At 40.9% G+C, this 25419-nt stretch overlaps 1 protein-coding gene across 1 annotated transcript in view; it reads left to right on the top strand.

Moving 5' to 3' along the window:
* The window catches only part of LOC126154853 (G-protein coupled receptor GRL101-like), a 373478-nt gene that overhangs the window by 44593 nt on the left and 303466 nt on the right, over positions 1-25419 (top strand). Inside the window, exon 4 of the mRNA XM_049916191.1 lies at positions 10767-10889. Within this exon, the coding sequence (XP_049772148.1) occupies positions 10767-10889 (123 nt within the window). The remainder of the gene's footprint in view (positions 1-10766; positions 10890-25419) is intronic.

Below are 25419 nucleotides of genomic sequence, written 5' to 3'. Positions count from 1 at the left end.
AATATATCTTTACCTAAGCCCTGCCGCGTTATCCTCATCGTGGCGACGTGCGTAACGAACGATGAAGGAGTGGTTGTTATTGCCTTCCAGAAAGATATGAGAGATGTACTTGTACTTGGTGCGTCATAACCTAAGCGAAAATAATGAAGGGAACCTCGCTGTCAACCTTGTGAGTAAACCATAAATTTTAAAGATGGTAGCATTATTCACATGGTGAAAGCTCATACAGTGCCCAGTCCGGTATTTTGCCAGTGGTTAATATAAAGTCACCTCAGAGGTAGGACAAAATAACATTACTAAGACGAAAGTGAACATCTTTAAGAATCAAGAGGACATTTTGTCACCATGCATTACACAGAAACAACTAGAAATTTCTCATGTAACAAACTGCTCCAAAAATACTTTCTGCCATGCGTAAAGAGTAGCAAACACAAAGGCGTGACCCTTTGATGGAGGTCAGCTCATCTCTTAGTGAACATAGACGCCTACCATTTGAACTCCACAAGGTATCTCTGAATAAAAACTAAACAAAGTATTTTAATTGTGTTCATCAAATGAACAGAATAATTGATAATTAAAACTAAATACAGTGAACGTAGAGAGTAAAGCTGCTATCGCAGAAATGGGAATATCCTATTGCAGGGCCGGCCGTTGAGACCGAGCGCTAGTAAAGGACATTTCTTTCTTTTACGATCCCCAAGCTCTATTAGATCTCTCTCATTATGCAGATATGTCAGTCGACTGTCACAACAACGTGAGGTGAGGAATGTTGAATACATATGACTGTAACAATGTTCTCTCTAAATAACTACCAACAGCTAATGACAGTTGGTACAGTACACCGGATCACAGAGAGCCGCTACGGTCGCAGGTTCGAATCCTGCCTCGGGCATGGATGTATTTGATGTCCTTAGGTTAGTTTGGTTTAAGTAGTTCTGAGTTCTAGGGGACTGATGACCTCACATGTTAAGTCCCATAGTGCTCAAAGCCATTAGAACCAATTTTAAAAAGGAAACCCAACTTCACACAGTATTCTATAGCAGAATATAACAGTAACATTTATTCCTCTTGAACATAGAGGTAACATTTTATTACACTTTTAATGCCACGTACCCAATGGAAAACGGGTGGGGCAGTGGGGGGGGCAGTTGTGGGGGAGGACGTTTCTAAACATTAAAAATTATTTGATCATGAATGTGAGCATAGAAATTAAAAATTTATTACAATATTAATTCCACATACCAAACAGACGATCTGGTTGGGGTGGTGGTGGTTGGAGAGGGAGGGGAGGAGCGAGGGACCTTTCTAAACAGTAGATATTTTGATGAATGTGAGAATAGAACACACTTCAGAGAAAGCAGTAGGAAACAGTTTTTTTGGTGTTTGTGAATTCCTAAGGGACCAAACTTCTGAGATCATCGGTCCCTAGACTTACACACTACTTAAACTAACGTAAACTAACTTATGCTAAGAACAACACACACACCCATGCCCGAGGCAGGACTCGAACCTCAGCGAGAGTGGCGGCGCAATCCGTGACATGGCACCTCAAACCCCGCGGCCACTCCATACGGATTTTTTAAAACTATTGTTCAACATTGGGGTCCAGTAAGAGAGAGTCCTGATCTCCCAACATCTCCATAACTACAGGGAAAAAATCCGACATAACAGGCTTCATATATGATATTATAAAACCATATCAGAAATGGTTTGGTACATTAGAGACCCTATTACAGTATTACAGGAGAAAGTACAGCATGACAAATATGAATTTTATATTTGCATTGTCACTCTTTTGGATATACTAAAGGGGGGGGGGGAGGCCTCACCTCTACAGAGAAATGCATTTAAGATAATGAAAAATATTTATAAGATCGTAGAAATTATAAAATATACATGATAATTTCCAGAAATAACTATCAGACATTTGTGGGTACTTAAAAACATATATTCAGTAAAGGTGTCCAAAAAGACTGACCATCAGTCTCCAAACACTCCATCCTTACAGAACAAAGAAAACATGTTCACAAACACAGACTTCGTACCGAGAATACAATTCATCTTGCGTAGTCCATATAAAATCATATCAGAATTGAGTTGGTACACTAAAAAAACCAAGTTATAATAACTCAAAAGCACATACAATGTCATACTTGCGTTGTCATTACTATTGGATCTGCAAAGAATATAAGGGGTAAGGAAAATAATCTGGAGAGTGAAACATTTAAGATAATAAATAATAATAAGAACCTAGAAATGTAAAGCGCACGTGACATTTCCATAAATGACTGACAGGCATTGAACTATATATAAAAACTTAAATTCATTAAGGTGCCTCAGTAAGAGAGAACACCGATCTCCAACCGAGCGGAGTGGTGCAATGGTTAAGACAATCCACTCGCATTCAGGAGGACGACGGTTCAAACCGGCGTCTGGCCATCCTGATTTAGGTTTCCCATGATTTCCCTAAATTGCTTCAGGCAAATGCCAGGAAGGTTCCTTTGAAAGGGCATGGCCGACTTCCTTCCTAATCCTTCCCTTACCCAATGGGACCGAAGACCTCACTGTTTGCTCCCCTCCGTCAAATCAACCAACTACACAACCAACCTCCAAACGTCCAATCATTACAGTAGAAAATCGAACATACCAAATGTACAATACATTTTCCATAGGGACACTCACTTTGAGTGAAACTTATCAACTCATGTCACAGAAGGTTTACACTAGCACTCAAATTACAAAATTAGAAAGGGAATCTACAATATGACATACCTAACACTTATATTTGCATTGTAATTAATACCAGTGTGCCGAGGAGGAGGGAGCTCTGGAGGAACATCGCGTACAACCAGAGAGTAATTCATATAAAATCATTTACAAGAGTCATAAGATATATAAAGCAAACGATAAATTTACATAAATAACTGACAATTATTGAAGAGTACATGAAAAAGGTGGGAATTTAAGAAGATGGGACCTGGCTAAACTGACTAAACCAGAGGCTGTACAGAGTTTCAGGGAGAGCATAAGGGAACAAATACAGTGGAAGAAGAATGGGTAGCTCTGAGGGATGAAGTAGTTAAGGCAGCAGAGGATCAAGTGGGTAAAAAGACGAGGGCTAGTAGAAATCCTTGGGTAACAGAAGAAATATTGAATTTAATTGATGAAAGGAGAAAATATAAAAACGCAGTAAATGAAGCAGGCAAAAAGGAACACAAACGTCTGAAAAATGAGATCGACAGGAAGTGCAAAATGGCTAAGCATGAATGGCTAGAGGACAAATGTAAAGATGTAGAGGCTTATCTCACTAGGGGTAAGATAGATACTGCCTACAGGAAAATTAAAGAGACGTTTGGAGAAAAGAGAGCCACTTGTATGAATATCAAGAGCTCAGATAGAAACCTAGTTCTAAGCAAAGAAGGTAAAGCAGAAAGGTGCAAGGAGTATATAGAGGGGCTATACAAGGGCGATGTACTTGAGGACAATATTATGGAAATGGAAGAGGATGTAGATGAAAATGAAATGGGAGATACAATACTGCGTGAAGAGTTTGACAGAGCACTGAAAGACCTAAGTCGAAACAAGGCGCCGGGAGTAGACAACATTCCATTGGAACTACTGCCGGCCTTAGGAGAGCCAGTCCTGACAAATCTCTACCATCTGGTGAGCAAAATGTATGAAACAGGAGAAATACCCTCAGACTTCAAGAAGAATATAATAATTCCAATCCCAAAGAAAACAGGTGTTGACAGACGTGAAAATTACCGAGCTATCAGTGTAATAAGCCACAGCTGCAGAAAACTAACGCGAATTCTTTACAGACGAATGGAAAAACTGGTAGAAGCCGACCTCGGCGAATATCAGTTTGGATTCCGCAGAAATGTTGGTACACGTGAGGCAATACTGACCCTACGACTTATCTTAGAAAATAGATTAAGGAAAGGCAAACCTACATTTCTAGCATTTGTAGACTTCGAGAAAGCTTTTGACAATGTTGACTGGAATACTCTCTTTAAAATTCTAAAGGCGGCAGGGGTAAAATACAGGGAGCGAAAGGCTATTTACAATTTGTACAGAAACCAGATGGCAGTTATAAGAGTCGAGGGACATGAAAGGGAAGCAGTGGTTGGGAAGGGAGTGAGACAGCGTTGTAGCCTGTCCCCGATGTTATTCAACCTGTATATTGAGCAAGCAGTAAAGGAAACAAAAGAAAAATTTGGAGTAGGTATTAAAGTCCATGGAGAAGAAATAAAAACGTTGTGGTTCGCCGATGACATTGTAATTCTGTTAGAGACAGCTAAGGACTTGGAAGAGCAGTTGAACGGAATGGACAGTGTCTTGAATGTGGATATAAGATGAAGATCAACAAAAGCAAAACGAGGATAATGGAATGCAGTCGAATTAAGTCGGGTGATGCTGAGGGAATTAGATTAGGAAGTAAGACACTTAAAGTAGTAAAGCAGTTTTGCTATTTGGGGAGCAAAATAACTGATGATGATCGAAGTAGAGAGGATATAAAATGTAGACTGGCAATGGCAAGGAAAGCGTTTCTGAAGAAGAGAAATTTGTTAACATCGAGAATAGGTTTGAGTGTCAGGAAGTCGTTTCTGGAAGTATTTGCATGGAGTATAGCCATGTATGGAAGTGAAACATGGACGATAAATAGTTTGGACAAGAAGACAATTGAAGCTTTCGAAATGTGGTGCTACAGAAGAATGCTGAAGATTAGGTGGGCCGATCACATAACTAATGAGGAGGTATTGAATAGAATTGGGGGAAAGAGGAGTTTGTGGCACAACTTGACAAGATGAAGGGACAGGTTGGTAGGACATGTTCTGAGGCATCAGGGATCACAAATTTAGCGTTGGAGGGCAGCGTAGAGGGTAAAAATCGTAGAGGGAGACCAAGATATGAATACACTAAGGAGATTCAGAAGGATATAGGTTGCAGTAGGTACTGGGAGATGAAGAAGCTTTCCAGGATAGAGTAGCATGGAGAGCTGCATCAAACCAGTCTCAGGACTGAAGACAACAACAATAACAATGACTGGGATGTATTTCGTAACATTGTACATGCACCGAGTACGAAATGTAGCCCACTGAAGAGAGTAAAGTAAAGCCTAATACTCAGAGATGGCACATATTTATCTTATAAAATAGGTTACGAATTACCCACTTGATTAAAAATGGGATCATGTTACAACTTACATCAAATATTTACAAACTTTTCGTAGAAGCCTTTGGTTTTGAAATCTTTTTGTTAGTTAGGAATCATATTAGCGTACAATCTTAAGCCACAGAAATTCTCTTCAATAGCGTTCAAAATATAGCCCTTTTCTCCCCTATGTAATAATGTCATGTTATCTAAGATACCTGTTGTATTGTGTTGCAAGTTATTCAAATGCACACAAAGAACTGACTGACTTGTGGTTTGGTTTACTGATTTAAGTTACGATGTATTTTAAATTACAAAGTCGCCAGTGTGGCATATTTGTATTACATTTGTTAATATGGAATTTCACGATCTAACTTACTAATGCACAGAGTTTACATGGCACCAACGATTATAATATAACTTTTAGTAAATTGCTAACATGTATTATAGTCTGTCTCTGACATCGCATTGTCTTTGACTGTATCCTTGACTGTTTGGCCTAGTTATATCTGTTGGTGTGATCCTAGATGTCGATGAGGATTTGCCTCTTCCAAAAAATTATCGTACACTGTTAAAACTGTGGAAAATTTTTTACGTACTATGGTGGGCTTAAAGGGCTTATTCAAATTATGGTATAATTTTCCTGCCGTTTATGCCAGTAAGTGAAATAGTATTTAATCTCATATTTCCCTGTAAGCTGTGTAATCTATAATGGTTTGATTTATTCCTTTTAGTCGTAGCTTAATGGTCATTGACCGAAACTAGTAGCGAACTGTCAAAAATAAATGACAGCTGAAGGTTTCATCACGGATTTTAACAATTAAAAGTCTCTGTTGTTGAATTTGTGAAGGAGAAAAGAGTGCAGGAACGAAAATTAAAGTTCCGTAAACAACTGCAAACATTTTTCCACGAAGCAGTTGACAACTTGTCTGACCAAGGGGTACATTTATTAACAGCTATGGCGATTGTATTTGAAATAACAAACATTTTAATTACTTTCTCCCATCTGTCTAGATTTCATTTGACTGTCCCTCATATGATTTAAAACGTTGGAATTTTATTCCTGATTTTGTTTATGAGTCCTGCTACACATGAATGTAGTAGAGGAAATGATGAAAATACAGCAAAAACGGTATATTAATGTCCTCTCTATGCATATTAACTATTTTTGCATATTATTTAATTTTATACAAGTTCTGAAAGAAGTACATTTTACTTCTCCAACCGGAAATAAAGAGACCAGGCTAAAAAACATATTGCTTTATTTTTTCTCTGCATCGGAATTTTCAGATGTTCTTTATTACACAGTCTTTTTCGTAACATGGACTCCAGGCTGATGTTAAAAGTTAAAGTTGCGAATACTGCAGTATTTTAGTTGCGTTAAAGTATGTTGACATTCACAATTTTCTGATTCCCTAATTACATATTGTGGGATTATGGTACAAGGGTGTTTAGTGAATCACAACTTCCCGTCGATAGACTGTACAATATCAGAAAAAAAGATAAGAATAATGCACAGGAGAAAGAAAAGAAGAAAGTATTCCCGCAGTGGTATTACGGTATCGTGAATACATGTGGTGATTAGACGGGATGTTTGTCATAGGGCATTGGGTTTTCCTTGTAATGTTGCTTCAATATCCGGATCATTCACTGTGCGAGAAGATATGACGCGAACGAAACTGCACATGTATTCAAAAGCAGCTAGAGTCACTTCTCGGTCCTGTCACTTTCACTTAAGTTTTCATGACTGAAACTAACTCTTTTCAGGAGATTACAAGGTTGGTTTCTCCTTGTAGGCCGTCCCAAGTATTCAAATACAGGGGTTGGACAATATTATAGCAACACCATGAGAGACGCATACTTGAACATAAATGCACGACCTAACCAAGCCTGTGCGTTGCGCTGTAGTATTTCACATCGACCGGCAGCTGCGCAGTGCCCTCGGAATGTTGTACGTTGTACGTGTCAGTCGTGGTCAAAACAGCATTCTGTGTAGTCGTGAGAACGTTATCTCGGAACTAAGAGAATTCGAACAGTGGGCAAATTGTTGGTTCTCGTATGGTGGGTGTACCGTAATCAAGGTAGGTGAAGTGTTTGGTGCTTCACGATGCACAGAAATAGAAGGTGGGAAAATATCATCCACCCAGACGAAACTGATTGTTATCACGACAGACAGGCAGTGGCGAGAGTTGTGGAGAAACGTAAATGGACAACAGCTGAAAATTGACGCAGATCGAAATGTTGCACATGCGAACCCTGTCAGCACCAAAATAAGACGAATGGAACTCCTTAAGCAGTGACATGCAGGGCGAGTTGGAATTACAAAACCACTCGTTAATGATGCAGATGTCCGTAACAGGAAGACGTCGTGCCAAGGGCGTAAAACCTGACCCATGAAGTAAAGGAAATATTGCATATAATCGGGTGGTTCTTGTTGCACGCTATTTACTGGCCGAGTTTACGTAACAAAAATGAAACATGGCAGGGGTTGAGTGATAATCTGGGAAGCCATGATGTGGTATTCCACGTGCCGCATGGTTATTCCGCCAGGCTGTATTACTGCCAAGAATTATGTGTCCAGTTTGGCTAATCAGGTCCATCCCATGTTACAATGTTTCTTCTTCTGTGGTGATGTTGTGCCCTCATGTACACAACTTCCATCGTGCAGGACTCATTTAGGGAGCAGAAGTGTGAACTATTGCACCTCTCCTCACCATCAAAATCACCAGGCCTCAATATTATTGAGCTTTCGTGGTGTACGTTCAAGAGAACATTGCTTAGTCGCGACCCACCTCCATCATCGTTACCTGGACTTACCCTCATTTTGCGGTATCAGATTCTTCTGAAAACCATACACGACCTTTACCTATCCATTTCAAGTCGACTGGAAGCTGCTTTGTATGCCATCGGTTTTCCCGTGGAATATAAATGCTAATGTGTTGTGTTTCTCGTGTTTCCATTTCCATATTTTTGTCCACCCCCTGTAAATATTTGTCATCTCAGGCATGGCTCTCGATACCGGTTGGGAGTATCACTCTGCTCTTAGTTCTCGATCATTGCAGACAGAGCACGGGCAATAAACTGGACGTGATCTTTACAAATGTACCATCACTTTATTCGCCTTAAGTGTGGTCGATATGGGATTTGATGCTCGTACCTCTTTAATGCGTGACTAGTAGATTAACTATTGCAGCTGTATGGTGCGTGAATAGGGAGCTGACTTTCATTTTCAACAATAATGTAGCATATTGCGAACAGATAGGCAAAAAACCCATTATTAAATGGCTACACCGTTCTCGAACTACCATTGTGAGCAGTCACATCTTCTTAACGTAAGGAGGTATTCACTGGTTTCTTGTCCCAACTGTATGACGGCGGGCATGATCCCGCTGCAAACTAAGTTTTGGAAGCTACAATCTCTACATTTTGATGTAGGGTATGAGATCCCGTAGTAGCTCTCACTATTCGCTGCCTAATCTTTCGGCGTGTAATGAATCACCAGCGGACGTTATACATCCCAAAACCCCTTCACATCAGCTCCATTGCTGAAGATTGGTTTTTGGACTTTGTGCTACAGGTGTAGATGGATGTTTGCACTCTATGCTCTGCAGCTCACTCGGTGGTTCCTTTTCATGTTTGCCTGTGAGCTGACATGTTACCCACGGCTTACAAACTTTACGATAGTTCACAATTTCATGGACGATTACGAGTATCGAAATGTGACTGATGTCAACCCATACCAAACATCAACATTTCTGGCACAAAGGTGATGACCAGTCAGTTGCTCAGCTGCCTGGATGCGGGTTTCACCTACAGTCAATTTGTACGAGCCTCTCCAAGATGTCCTAACCACACTATCACTACTTGGAAAGGCTTCAGGTACTACACTAACAGAAGAAATGAGGTTCTCTTCTCACTAATGTAGCTGTGAGATGCTTGGAACTAGTTACATACACAGCTTCACAGCTCTTTGGAACTTTGGTTACATCATAAAATTTGAAAGAGGAAACAAATAAACTTTTTAATGTAGTGCTTTTTTTCCTTCTGGACTGTTCGTTCTGTTCCACAGGTAAATATTTAATGAAACACGGGGAGAATGTGTAGCGCAGTAGTAAAATATGTTAACTACATTGTGAAATTTATTTTTTAACGTGTACGAGAGTAATGGCACATGGAATTTATTAACTTGTATTAAATTTAAGGCACAGTTGGGCAGTATGCAAGCACACACAGATATATGAATTGTTCATGTTTATGAAATATTCCGTCGCTACTTGGATGAACATAGACATATTAAATATTGAAATACAAATTACGTTCTAGAATAATATTTATTTTATAGTTTCCTATGAACCGACTTTTGGCATTCTCTGCAAACTTCAGATAACACCACACAACACCAGCGACAGTTTGTAGCTGTACATACTTATTTACTCACTGGTCATACCGGACTCTAGAGTCCATTACCGTAGAAACGTATTTTCACCATCTCTCCCTGTCTTGGGCCATTTCCTTCCATTCACCTTCAATACCTAGGCTCCTAAAATCAGCCTTCACATTGTCCTCCCATCTACGTCTCGGTCTCCCCACAGGACGTTTTCCTTCTAGGTGCTCTACCAGTACTCTGCGCGCTGCCCTGCCCTCATCCATTCGAGGTACGTGACCTGCCCATCGCAGCCTACATGATTTAATAATACTGATTATGCCAGGGCTTGAATAGAGTTCGTGAATCTCTTTGTTATGCAGTTTTCGCCACTCTCCGCTACTGTCATCCCTTTTCGCTCCGAAAATTTTCCTCAAAATTTTGTTTTCAAATACTCGAAACGGCTTTTCACTTTGCACAGTGAGAGACCAAGTGTCACACCCATACAGCATAACTGGTAGAATAATAGTTTTGTATATTCTAATCTTTAAATTCCTAGACAATATCCATGATGAAAGTAATGTATTCAGTGAAAAGTAGCATGCATTTCCCGCCCGTAATCTCTTCTTCAGTTCGGATTCAATCTCATTTCTCGAAGTGATGTCCACGCCTAGATACTTAAATGTGTTCACTTTTTCAAACTGCATGTCTCCAACTCTTGACATTTCCTGATCTACTGCTGTTGGCACTCTTGTAGTAACCAGGTACTTAGTTTTTTCTTCACTTATCCTTAGACCTATATCTTCACTAGCCTTGATTAACGCATTCGCATTTGCTGTTACAGATTCTTTCCTATCGCTAATGATGTCTAGATCATCTGCATACCCTAATATCTTAATATTTCCATTTACCTCCACACCCTCTGAATTATCTGCTGCCATTCGTACTATATATTCTAGGACTAAATTAAAAAGTAGCGGAGACAGGGCATCTCCCTTCTTAAGTCCGTTCTTTATTACAAATTGTAGCTGTACATAGATTTTTTAATAAAATAATGTCTACACAGCTCGTTTCGCTCCATGTCGAAGGCAGAGAGACTATTTGCGCTTCGTTTTGAGGAAGCTGACGTTACCACTGTTTCTGTCTAAAATATGTTACGATAAGGGAGAACACTCTAAACTAGGAATGTGGGTTTTTCACCTAACAGCCGTGTGCGCCTTAACCTGTGGTGTGCCCGTTGTGGTTCCAGCGCACCGGACGTGCTGGAACTCGGAGTTCCGGTGCGACAACGGAGAGTGCATCCGGCCCGGCTACGTCTGCGACGGCGTCGTCGACTGCAAGGACGCCAGCGACGAGGCGCACTGCACGCCAGGTCAGTGCCGGCCTCCCCTCTACCTACTCCCGCTTGCCTGGTGGCTCCACCTGTCTCCCTCCCTGTATGTCTTCCATTCACGCAACCCATTTGTTTATTGCCTTAGACTAAAAGAATTTATCCAACAGCGTTACAAACCGACCAATGTCACAACACGAATGAACAGGAACAGAATACAGACGGTATCAATATACAGGGCGATTCCGTGATGATACTAAAAACTTTCAGTGGTGACGGAGAAAGTAACTGAATCAATCTGAGGTGATGGACCGTGGTCGGGAAACAACTAACGAGGAGAACACGGCAAGTGCCATCACCCTAGTACAAGAGGTGTCCAAACAAGAAAACACGCGTTTCGACTTATCCGTACATACTCAACAGTTTCCGAAAAAACGACGCTCGAAATTTTCTAGGTACTTTATAAGCCCTTCATCTGATGGGCGATATCCGCGGACGAATTGTGGCACAATGGTTAGCGTCACGGCTTCAACATTTTGTAACACCTCTCCAAACCCGATTGTTGTTATTATTTACTTTACTTTTGCTGTCTTCATGTATCTACCTTTCTCCATAGGAGATAATTACACGAAAGTTTCTTATGAGATTGGGGGATACAACGATGTTATTTTAACTGTAAAATTATAACTGGATTTCAGAGTGTCATACATTTATAGTATGTTGGGGGGTTACAATATTTTTAAATTCTCATACTCTCATATTTCATTCTTATATCAATCCTTATATTAATTCCTGTATTTTATTCACATGTGTTGGTGTAGAAAGATTAGTTGCATTCCACTGGATGACACCGATGATAGAAATATACGAAACAAAGCTGTTTCGGACGTTACGAGCTACGTCCAGGGCAGGTGTGCCACAGTGACATTTTTTGTATGAAGCAAACGTCGTTGCTGAAGATTTAGCGCGTTGGCAATAATTTCGTGGCAAATCATGCATAACGGATCACTCTTCCAAAAACTGGCACTTGCAATTGATAGTGAATCAAGCTACTGCACACACAAGAACTTCACCGAAAACTATTTCACATAATTTTTTCGCTTTTTCTTTTAACTCATTCATCCGACAAAATATTAGTAAACAGATAGGGATAATAATATATCAATATACAATAGAAAACATTCGTGTAGAAAGCTACTACAGATGTAGGTATATAAATGAAAAATTTAATAATGGGGTTTCGAACACGGCGCGCAAAATTAAGCAGCCATGACGCTAATCACCATTGTGCAGTGTAAAGGGTCCGTACAGTAACTGTAAAATACTTGTGACCATCATTTTTTCAAAGGAGATCGAGTACCTACGGATAAGCCGAGACTCGTGTTCGCGTATTTTGAGCCCTTTTCCACTAACCGAATTTTCCGAGAAATTGGGTTATAGTATTTGATGTGCTCTCCTAGTGAGACGAAAGTTACGCTGATAAGCCAAAACATTATAACAACTGTCATCCATGACGTTGTATGCCACCTGGTGGCGATTCGGGCACGTGACGTGGGAAAAATGGTATGTAAAAGGAGCAGACATCTACGGGGTATCACCCTAGCGATGATATGGACTGAAAATGGGGAGGTCCATTGTGATAAGCGACTTTCCCAAAGTGCAGATTATTATTACGCAGAGCCTGTGAACGAGTATATCGGAAACGACGAAGCTGGTCGAATTTTTAAGTGCTACAGTACCGAGCATTTACGGAAAGAGGTAGAAGAAAAGTGAAACTACCACTAGGCGCTAAATGGTTGGGCGTCCATGACTAATCACAGAGCGTTGGGTTCGGTGGCTTGTCTGCTCTGTAAAGTACGACAGATGGTGATCTGTGGCATCTCTGACGAAAGAGCACAATGCTGGCGCACGCACAAATATTTCAGAGCACACCATTCATCGTACATTGTCGATCATGGGGCTCTGCAGCAATCAACCCCTACGTGTTCACATGCTGACCCATCGACATCGACAGTTATGACAGCAGTGGACATGGGACCGTAGTGATTAGACCGTCGATCAAGGAAACGTGTCGGCTCTTCGGGTGAATCACATTTGCGCTACACTAGGTCCATGATCGTCTGCACAAACGCCGTCATCGAGGTGAACGGCGGCCGGAAACGTGCAGCACGCCACGGAGGTAGGCTTGTGGGAACAGTATTACGCTATGGGAGGCATCATGCTGCGCTGTCATGGGACATATGATAGTAATGTCTACGTTTCGTAGCCCGAACCACGCTGCAGTGGTTTTAGGAGCATTATAATTAACTTAAGTTGATGTTTCTGCGGCCAATTCGCCTGATGTAAATCCTATGGCACCCATCTGGTCGCTGTCTTGCGCCGTAATCGAGTACGCAGGTCAGCGGCCTGTTATTTACGCCAATTACCTTTGAGTAGACGTCTAATGGCACATACCTCCACAAACCTACGAACATGCTGTCTGATCCCTGATACGTAGAATCAGTGATGTATTTCGTTCGAAAGGCAAACAAACAAGCTATTAAGCCAGTGGTCATAATGTTTTGGCTCATCTGTGTATAAGCGAAAATCAGTCTAATGCCTCTGATAGTGGACCTGTTCTACTGTAATCTCTTTGCTTTCCATATTTTGGTAAGAGGTGAAGTGCTCATAGCTTTTAATATATACATTTTAGGACCCATGTTATTAGACAATTTTCGCTTGTTTTGGCCAATACTGCCTTCTCCAAAAATATGGAAAACAAAGAGTTAGCAGTGGAAGAGGTATCACAATGATCTTCGATTATAAATTGCCATCTCTGGACGGAGGTCTCTTACCTTACATTGATACATTTACCCTTCTCCATCATCCCTGAAAGTTTGTACCATCGTCTTGGAATCACTGCGTTGGGAGTTGGGCGGTATGCTACTCGTAGGTTGACTGAATGCAGCACCAAGAGTTGCACGACACACGCGAAACAGTAACCACAGCGATGAGTCCACATCACCCTTTCTTTATAGCTGCAACTTATGCATTTCTTTATCACTAAAAATGTCTGCTATGTCTCTCTGTTGCCAGACAAATAACAGTGCTGAAAAACAAGTAAACCCGAGGCAGAATCGACCAGTACTGAATGTAAGCATGATGGCAAAGAGTAAACTGGAATTTACCGTTGTCAACGGCAGGTACAGCGAGTAAACAGAATACGTTTTCTATTTCCAAACGAGACAAAGTGTTCATACCCACTGTTGTGCAGTTATTTCCAGTTGAACAAAAATACAAAGGTAAATTCGGATACGAAATCAGCGAAAATGTAATTAGTCTGTAACGAACCACCGGATCACGGATATATACTCAGAAAATAGCCTTGAACAATCTTCAAAGTTTTAACACTGGAATTTAGTTTCAGTTTATGTAGACAGATTCAGGGTGATTCCATGGTGAAGTTAAAATTTTGCAGTGGTGTCGGTGAAGGGTAAATCTGTTTCCTGGTCGGAAACAAACGAGTCGAAAGTTACAAGCGAAAATCAATTTGATACCTCTGACTGTGGTATACATGTATCGGTGCTGTTGATGCTAAGATTGAACGGTAGATAACTTTCAAGAGTGGTAGTGAGAATCAAAACAAGAAAGAAAAATTGGCGGACATAAGCTGTAAAATCCATACCATAAGAGCTATGAACACTTGTTATTCTTAGGTACTGTGAAACCATACCAAAATCCATACCATAAGAGCTATGAACACTTGTTATTCGTAGGTACTGTGAAACATTTTCTTTCTGCTGAGGAGGTGCCCATAGCTCTTAAGATATGTATTTTAGTGCCCATACCTTTTCCCTTGTTTTGGTCCATACTACCACCTCTGAAAGTTGCCTGCCTTACAATCATAGCACCAACAGTACCGATAGCCCGTATATATTGCACTGTCAGAAGCTCCGGAACGATTTTCGCTTACAGGCTTCCACTCCGACGTTACCGGACCAAGACCCCTAAACTTAAATTGATACATTTACACTCTTCCATCTCCTCTGGAAGTTTGTAACAACTTCCAGGAACCACCCTTTATACAGTGTGAGACAGGAAGAAAAGAACGTGCTTTGAGGGATGAAAGTGACTCTTGAATAAAAAAACATCCTCTTGACATGTGTCCTGATCCTACAGTTTCCGAGGAGACTAATGAAAACAAAGGGATACAGGAGAAATGCAGGAGTACTAATGAAACGTTCTGATGTAATGTTTTGTTTAATTGTGTACATTTTCTCAAAAAAGACGTTCAAAAAGTCCACCGTTAATTGCAAAGCGTTTTGCATCTCTAGTAGAAGCTGCTGTGTTGCTGATCTCAGCTCATTCGTAGTTCCTTTACTGGAGCAAACGCATTTAAAATACAACCGAAGAGAACTGCGCATTGAAATGGACGGTAAAGACAATACTACGTAGTGTAATGTGGCTTTCGTTGTATTCGAATGATAAAGCTGGTGCAGAAGGACATGCCACTGACGCCAGTGATATTCAAAGAGCTATATGTCAGATGTTGTTATTGTTGTGGTCTTCAGTCCTGAGACTGGTTTGATGCAGTTCTCCATGCTACTCTATCTTGTGCAAGCTTCTTAATCTCCCAGTACCAACTGCAAGCTACATCCTTCTGAATCTGCTTAGTGTATTCACCTCTTGGTCTCCCTCTACGATTTTTACCCTCCATGCTGCCCTCCAATACTAAATTGGTGATCCCTTGATGCCTCAGAACATGTCCTACTAACCTATCCCTTCTTCTAGTCAAGTTGTGCCACAAACTCCTCTTCTCCCCAATTCTATTCAATACCTCCTCATTAGTTACGTGATCTACCCATCTTATCTTTTTATTATTCTGTAGCACCACATTTCGAAAGCTTCTATTCTCTTCTTGTCCAAACTATTTATCGTCCATGTTTCACTTCCGTACATGGTTACACTCCATACAAATACTTTCAGAAACGGCTTCCTGACACTTAAACTTATACTCGATGTTAACAAATTTCTCGTCTTCAGAAACGCTTTCCTTGCCATTGCCAGTCTACGTTTTATATCCTCTCTACTTCGACCATCATCAGTTGTTTTGCTCCCCAAATAGCAAAACTCCTTTACTACTTTAGGTGTCTCATTTCCTAATCTAATTCCCTCAGCGTCACCCGACTTAATTCGACTACACTCCATTATCCTTGTTTTGCTCTTGTTGATGTTCATCTTATAATCCTCCTTTGAAGACACCATCCATTCCGTTCAACTGCTCTTCCAAGTCCTTTGCTGTCTCTGACAGAATTACAATATCATCGGCGAACCTCAAAGTTTTTATATCTTCTCCATGGATTTTAATACCTACTCCGAATTTTTTCTTTTGTGTCCTTCACTGCTTGCTCAATATAGAGATTTAAGAACATCGGGGAGAGGCTACAACCCTGTCTCACTCCCTTCCCAACCACTGCTTCCCTTTGATGTCTGCCATCTGGTTTCTGTACAAATTGTAAATAGCTTTTCGCTCCCTGTATTTTACCCCTGCCACCTTCGGAATTTGAAAGAGTGTATTCCAGTCAACATTGTCAATAGTTTTCTCTAAGTCCACAAAAGCTAGAAACGTAGGTTTGCCTTTCCTTAATCTAGCTTCTAAGATAAGTCGTAGGGTCAGTGTTGCCTCACGTGTTCCGATATTTCTACGGAATCCAAACTGATCTTCCCCGAGGTTGGCTTCTACTAGTTTTTCCATTCGTCTGTAAAGAGTTCGAATTAGTGTTTTGCAGCTGTGACTTATTAAACTGATAGTTCGGTAATTTTCACATCTGTCAACACCTGCTTTCTTTGGGATTGGAATTATTGTATTCTTCTTGAAGTCTGAGGGTATATCGCCTGTCTCATACATCTTGCTCACCAGAGGGTAGAGTTTTGTCAGGACTGGCTCTCCCAAGGCTGTCAGTAGTTCTAATGGAATGTTGTCTACTCCCGGAGCTTTGTTTCGACTCAGGTCTTTCAATGCTCTGTCAAACTCTTCACGCAGTATCATATCTCCCATTTCATCTTCATCTACATCCTCCTCCATCTCCATAATATTGTCGTCAAGTACATCGCCCTTGTATAGACCCTCTATATATTCCTTCCACCTTTCTGCTTTCCCTTCTTTGCTTAGAAGTGGGTTTCCATCTGAGCTCATAATATTCATACAAGAGGTTCTCTTTTCTCCAAAGGTCTCTTTAATTTTCCTGTAGGCTGTATCTATCTTACCCCTAGTGAGATAAGCCTCTACATCCTTACACTTGTCCTCTAGCCATCCCTGCTTAGCCATTTTGCACTTCCTGTCGATCTCATTTTTAAGACGTTTGTATTCCTTTTTGCCTGGTTTATTTACTGCATTTTTGGATTTTATCCTTTCATCAATTAAATTCAATATTTGTTCTGTTACCCAAGGTTTTCTACTAGCCCTCGTCTTTTTACCTACTTGATCCTCTGCTGCCTTAACTACTTCATCCCTCAAAGCTACCCATTGTTCTTCTACTGTATTTCTTTCCCCTATTCTTGTCAATTGTTCCCTTATGCTCTCCCTGAAACTCTGTACAACCCTTGGTTTAGTCAGTTTATCCAGGTCCCATCTCCTTAAATTCACATCTTTTTGCAGTTTTTTCAGTTTTAATCTACAGTTCATAACCAATAGATTGTGGTCAGAGTCCATATCTGCCCTTGGAAATGTCTTACAATTTAAAACCTGGTTCCTAAATCTCTGTCTTACCATTATATAATCTATCTGTAACCTGTCAGTATCTCCAGGCTTCTTCCATGTATACCATCTTCTTTTATGATTCGTGAACCAAGTGTTAGCTATGATTAAGTTATGCTCTGTGCAAAATTCTACCAGGCGGCTTCCTCTTTCGTTTCTTACCCCCAACCCATATTCACGTACTATCTTTCCTTCTCTTCCTTTTCCTACTGTCGAATTCCAGTCACCCATGACTATTAAATTTTCATCTCCCCTAACTATCTGAATAATTTCTTTTATTTCTTCATACAGATGTCGGATACGGATAAGAAAAGGGCATATGTTTGAAGTTTTTTGTTCGGAATAATCAATGCTCTCACCTTTCAAAGCATGTACCTTCCCTCCAGACTTACCCTGCGTAACGTTCCTTTCTTTCTACCAGCAATTTGTAACAGACACCAGCTTCCCGTCTAACTTGCAGGAACAGGAGTGCATGGCTCACTTGTTGAATATCTGCTACGAATATTCACAAATACCAGAATGAGATTTTCACTCTGGAGCGGAGTGAGCGCTGTTATGAAACTTCCTGGCAGATTAAAACTGTGTGCTGGACAGAGACTCGCACTCGGGACCTTTGCTTTTCGCGCGCAAGTGCTCTACCAACGAGCTACCTAAGTAACGTAGGAAACGAGCTACTGGCAGAACTGAAACTCTGATGACGGGTCGTGAGTCGTGGTTGGGTAGCTCAGTTGGTAGAGCACTAGCCCGCGGAAGGCACAGGTCCCGAGTTCGAGTCTCGGTCCGACACACCGTTTTAATCTGGCAGGAAGTTTCACACTCATTAATAGGTTTGTGCTCCGTGAGGCAGCTGTATGTCCCTTAAAATAAACTCACAGGGAAAAAATATTACACACTCTCTCTGTCAGTTTGCAGACTGTAGACGGTGCAGAACGAGCGTAAGGTCGATGGTATAGGGTTGGTAACTGGCGGTCATATGGCCTAAGCGTGGCAGCGAAGTAATCCGCGTATGTTCCAGTCTGTTATACGGAATCAGTGCAGTAAAATGGGTCGATGTGCAAAATGACGGTAGCATAAAGGAATTATCATTTTCGCACGTGCCCATGACCACACCGTCGACGGATTTTCCCGGTTTGTTTGCGTATAAACACATCGCTCTTGAGGGAACAAGATCGACAAATTTCCGGAGTAACCCAAGGAACGGTGATATGTTTAAAACATATATCGGGTGTAACATGACTACATAAATAAAGTTTTAGAGTGTTTAGAGGAGACGAAAGAAACACACTTTTTAAGAGACAAAAACGTCACAGGTGCATCGTTTCCCCATTAGGGGCCCATGAAGGTTTTGGCGCTAGTCATGTCCAGATATGGAGTGCGTTTGATATTGTTGTAGAAATGTTGCTGGAAATTCATCCGTTTCCATTTGTACACATCTGGCATCTGCGTGCCAACCAGATGTTTCATGAGCAACCAAACAGGCAATCAGCTCTTGTGGTGTGTCAGTCCGTGTCTCGAGCTCCAATCGCTTCATGTCTTCCGCTGAAAGGAGTCGGGAAAACGCAGTAGACACCGTACTGACAGACCCCTCTAAATGCTATGATTGAGAACAATATTGTCTAAATGTCCTCTGACATTAACGGCAGAGTGTGATGAAGCTCCCTGCATGCTGGAACCATAATTTCTTGTAATACACTACGGAGAAATTCCTCCGACAAGCCTGATAGGAAAAAGCAAATACTGCCAGCCATCACATTTGAGATAAATCGCTGGTGGCTGGAATACACGAATTGCCTTAGGATTTTCCAACTACCACATATATCTATAGTGGCTGTTAAGTATTTCTTCCCTTGCGAAGGTATTTTCACCAGTTTGGAAGTCATAGATGTTTACAGTTCGGTGCAGACACCAATGGCACAATTCCATATTCTGGCCAAAGTCGTCAGATGATAGGTTGTACTTTCTGACACTTGAATGGATGCATATCTGTCTTATGCAGTAAACTCCACACTTTGGGTTTGGAAGTATTTAGTTCCTGTGGTATGTATCGTTACTGGTGTTGCTGATGTCCTGAGATCGCTGTAACACAGCTACCGCAAAGTGAAAAGTTCGTACAGTACGGCGTGTACCATTTTCCCGTCAGTCAAGTCTAAGGGATCTTCTATAACGAAGATGGCCATCCAATCTTTGAAATGTGACATGATTTGATAACGTCCTCTCTCGAAATCGTTCTGCAAACAAGAACATTGCAGCTCAACTGTTGCATCGTTCCTCCACATGTATCAGATAATTTTAGATAAATCGGTTATAGTGTATTCAGCCACTGAAAACCTACAAACAACAATAACAACTGTCATGAAAACTCTACTAACATAAACAATAATAATATAATTAATTAGCCCGGACAAAACAGTGCTAGTAGTGATGAAAACATATCCTCTCTAGAAGTAAGACGTAACTGAGTCGCAAATCAGATTCCAGTGTCAACATATTACATGCGAAACAGTCAAAACAACTGTGAACGTCGATCCAAATCCAAGAAAAGAGAATGACGCTTTCACAATGCTACTTAATGGTGCAACAGTACTAATCAGTCTGACAATGTGTTGGCTCTGGAACACTACCGTGAACACCAGTTATTTTCATTGATTGTTTCTGAGGTTTTACATTGCACAGATAATGTTATGTAAGAGTACAACGTTAGCTTGAATTTATTATTTATTAATTTTAAGTATTTCAAAGCAAACTTTTTAACTACACTAAATATACAAACATTCGGTTAACTTCCACTGCTAATTTAATGATTCCCTGACTATGTCATACGAAACTATTCTATATCGTACTACGTTTCTCACTAACATTTTCAACGTTAAATAATACCAACCGGAATATATCATCGTAAATATGCACATGCACTGTTTGCAAAAATGTTAAACAAGTAGAAGTGCTTTACGCCATCTATCTGCTGTGGTCTAGGATCAGTAGGGTACTAAGAGGTTGTACTAGTAAATTCCACATTGTGTGAAAACATTTTAATATTTGTTTACAGTTATTTATCTCTATAGGATTCTCAAGTAAATATTCTTTCACTATGAATAGATTTTACGAATTTTAAAAACCACGTGGAATACTTCACACAAAAGACTACATGCAAAATCAAATACTATTACTCCAAGCATCTTCACACTACTTCCAATTAGGTAGTTCGTCATTTTTAGCTTGTGTCAACACTCGGAATATTCTCGGTACTAAGATAAGTGCCTAAACGGTGAATGATTAAGATAAATTGAGTTTGTGACACACAGTTAACATTCATCGATTCCAATCTGAAAACTTTAGCAAAACCTGGTTTATGCACGTATATGCGAAACTAATCATGACATTGTCTCAAAGTTAGTGGAGGCGACCTTCTATGGCGAAAGAACAATGTTGTATGGTGGAATTATGGCATGGCAAAAATATTGTCCACATTTCATCTTGGTGTCGGATATGCGAATTCCAGAGCAACCCAATAAATTTCATGATACAACGATAGGAAAAATTCACATTCGAGGCATATTTAATCCACTTTTCCAGAAATCCTTGTCTCGCTGAGTTCTTTGGATGTCTACTTATCGAAAGTTAGCGACAGACTCTTAACCACACAAAAGTGTGGCGCCTTAACTCACGCCTATCCGCCTTCAACTCTCCCGCCTAAAACTTTCCGTTGTAGAGAGAATTCCCTCCACATTTGTTATTACGTACGGTACTATATTCTCTAAGCATTAACCAGTTACATATGTTACTGTTTAGTACATATAGACGGTATAGTCATATTAATTTGGCAACCTTTCAGAAGCCTGAATAACCACCTTTTGTAGCGCGGACGTGCGGGAAGGGAGTCAGTTAGGTTCTGAAAGATACCAATAGTTATGGGGAGTCACGCTGACTCCAGTGTCGTGCGTAGCTGCACTAAGTTTCACGGTTGAGGGTCGACTGTCGCCAAAAGATCGATGGAAGTGGTCCCGCAGATCCTCGATTGAGTCTAAATTGGGGATGTTTGGTGGCCAGATGAGTACGATAATCTCATCCTGACGCTCTTGGAACCACGCAAGCCGTACACTGAGTGCTGTGTGATACGTTATATTGTTCCGCTGGTAGATGCCATCCTGCCGAGGGCAAACAGATCGCATGTTTGCTCGACATGATCCCCAAGGATAGATATATACTCTTGTTGATCAATTGGGCCTTCCAAAATGACGAGAAGATCCAGAGAATGCCATAGAAACATACCCCAGACCAAAACACTCCCTCCTTCGAAATGGACACTTCCGACGAATTTTGCAGGGCCCTACACGCCAAAGGCCATGTGTTCGATGGAGATAAAAAAGCCACTCAGAGGACGACAGTTGCATTGACGTGCAGACTCTAGTCTTCAACGCAAATGAACAGCTCTCAGAATGGGTACATGAACCACATACCTGCTGCAGACGACCATACGAAGCAACGTTCGCTGGACGGTCGTTGTGGAGCCACTGTTGGTAATGCTTTGGTTCATCTGGGCGGTCAGTTGCTCCATAGCTGCTGTCCATTCGCCCGTACGCATCCCTGCAGCCGCCATTTACGGCGCACGGTATACCACAGCACCCTCGACGCCGATTTTGCATAGCGCCATTCTCTCATGCACAGTATACGTTAACCGTGGCGGCAAGCGAAGATTAGACTTAGCCGCGTCCCAAATGTTTCCACCCTTAGCCTAAAGCCAACAATATGCTCTTTCCTTCGTCAGATAAATTGCTCCGTTTCCGTATTACGACAGCGAATGCACTGCTTCTTCAAAGCCTCCGCCCCCCTCTCCGCGCCTCGTGTTATACACCTTCCATTACTTGCGCTGTCGCCTGGGGCATGGATGTGTGTGATGTCCTTAGGTTAGTTAGGTTTAAGTAGTTCTAAGTTCTAGAGGACTGATGACCTCAGAAGTTAAGTCGCATAGTGCTCAGAGCCATTTTTGCTGTCGCATGCCGTCCATGAATGGTTATCGCACGTAGACGTCGAACAGAGCGGCTGACACATTAATGCGACAGGATCGTGTATAACATAACGTGACATAACTTTAAACAGTATATTTACAGACCATTTCAAAATTACATAAAAGTATTCACAAGTGTCTCAAAAAGGTAATTGAATTGTGAGATAGTGCGTCAGGGATGAGTGGGGGACCATATTACTTCTTTCGACGTACAGTGTCTTGTCAACTGACCGCAAGGAGAATCTCAGAAAAATTAGAGTTCATGCGGAGGTTTACCGACAATCATTCTTTTCATGTACCATTCGAGAATGGAACAAGGAAAGGGAGAAAATTACAGTAGTACGAGACATACCAACTGCCACGCACCATAAGGAGGTTGGTGGAGTATAGATGTAAATGCAGATTATCCCTCGTGTCTATGCGGAGAGGTACGTGATTCGCAGACGTGTAACACCACCTAAGAACAGTGTTGGTAAAAATACCCAATCCGACACGGACTAGAGACGAGTGTCACGACCTTTCATAGGCAGTCGGCTTCAAACCCGACAGAAATTGTTTCTGTCCAATGAATGCAGATCCATCTATACCAGTTTTCGAGCGAGCAATGCGGGAGGAAGTGCATGCAACGGAGTTTTAGCGTTGGGTGTCTTGCAAAAGGCTATTGCTGCTGCAGGAATGCAGTGCGATGTTATGACTGAATGCTAAACATACTTTTACCTTACGGAAATGCTTTTGGTTCAGTTCTCCTGCCTAATGATGTTCGTAGACTTTTAAGTGTCCAGCTGCGATACTGATTTAGCTTCCCGCTCTTTATAAGCAACTGTTGTGACAACTGAATAATAGTGCGCTGAAGAACAGTGTCCCAGTACGACTTCTTACTTTATGCTCCTTTCAGGTGTCTTTCCTGAGAGCTCCAACTTCTCCCTTATATCATCTCTTTAAATCGAGTCCATGGTGGGAAGGGAAATACTAATGCTTACTGGTAGCCTCAAAACACTTTTTTGTATCTACATTATTATATTGGTAAATTAATAATGTACATTCAATACATGCAAATTTTCTAGACTTTGTAATTTGTTTAAAAGTGAAATAAAGGAAATGTTCCTTATTAAAAGTGGTCATTGAGACCTTGCAAAGCATATTTTCATATAACGTGGGTAAGTTGGTTGGTAGCTGTCGTCGGTATAGTTCAACCATGAAACTTTCTCAGCCAAGGTAGAGATCACCGATCAACCAATAATAGCCTAATTCAGTCCATTACACGTAAAACACTCCATTTGCCACGCTTTATTAAATGCTGACGACATTACAGAGGATAGCCAATAAAGACGTATCAACTCCTTCATCGCTCTAAATTCGAAGTTACGCACAAAAAAAATCCAAAAAACTTATCGAAGTATCACAAATCCGAGGCAGAGTGTCGAGAAACAAGGTGACATAACCGAGAAGTTTTCGCACACGTTCAATTCCCATTTGCGAATTTACAGTGATCAGATAATGTTTTACTTGTTCAAATGGCTCTGAGCACTATGGGACTTAACATCTTAGGTCATCAGTCCCCTAGAACTTAGAACTACTTTAACCTAACTAACCTAAGGACATCACACACATACATGCCCGAGGCAGGATTCGAACCTGCGACCGTAGCAGTCCCGCGTTTCCGGACTGCAGCGCCTAGAACCGCACGGCCACCGCGGCCGGCAAATGTTTTACTGAAAAGTTTGTACTTTGCCGAGTAAATTCCAGAAAAAGTGTCACCCTATCTAACCAGATAAACAAGATATTGTTTAAAAGACGGGGCACGAACGCGGGCATGCTCTGAGAGATCCTGTCAGATATGGATTGTGGCTAAAATATGTAAATGTCTATGTTTAAAAGCGACAATGTGTCGTTAATTTCTTGACTGTGCAACGTATAAAATTTCAAAAGCGAAAGTTTAAATCAAAAGGTAATTAATTTACACAGATTTGATCGAAGTCTGCGTGTGAACAGTTTTTGTTGACATTATAAATTAAAATTTTTAAGTTGTTTACAAAGAACAGGTAACGTCTTCATACCAAGTTTGATCTTCCTGTTTCATTTTCGTGCTGGCTATAAAATACATATAGAAACAAAGAATAACATCTAAAATTCTTCCTTCAACTTCTAGAAATTTAGTTAAACGTTATTTCTCTTCATCTATAGAACTTAATGAAAGGAGAGTTACAAAAATATAGTTATTATTAATGTCAATTGGTTGCAAAAGTACCGGGACGTCATGCAGTTGCTCTAGGTGGTAACTGCATTAGGAAACACCTGCTGTCGTAATCAGAATCCTAAGGCGGCACTAAACAAGTGCATAACACCGTGTAAATATGGGAGACTAAGGTAGAGAAGGCTATTATTGCTTCTCCACACTGCGGCACATAAAACTGCACGCCTTCAGTGAATCAAATAACACACTTCGTCTATTCGAATGAGGGGGTGGGGTAATTCGTGCAGGCGCAAATATTTGCGCATTGCTACGAAGGAGTGCCATGAACGACATACTAGAAATCCTGACCAGTGGGGTGTGAGGTGGAGGCGGAGGTGGGTCTTTTCACGTTCATGTTTCTGTATTTTTCTCGGTATTTTTCTTGAGCAATTCGAAAACCGCTGCTTTCAGAGAAAATATTCCCTGGTGCAAAATTAAACTACATAAAATTTCCTACAAGAAATGTCCTATTCATTTTTATCTGTAGGGCTAATAGTTTCCCCGAATTGCAAAGGACAGAAAAATGCACTTTACTAAGAAATGTGTTTTAATGCATTTAATGTTTATTGTTACATGAAATGGGCCCTGAATAACTAGT

The sequence above is a fragment of the Schistocerca cancellata genome, chromosome 2 (genome assembly GCF_023864275.1).
Source record: "Schistocerca cancellata isolate TAMUIC-IGC-003103 chromosome 2, iqSchCanc2.1, whole genome shotgun sequence".
In the NCBI taxonomy this organism is placed as follows: Eukaryota; Metazoa; Arthropoda; class Insecta; order Orthoptera; family Acrididae; genus Schistocerca; species Schistocerca cancellata.
The sequence above is the reverse complement of the archived record's forward strand: the minus strand, read 5'-3'. Positions and strand labels throughout refer to the sequence as shown.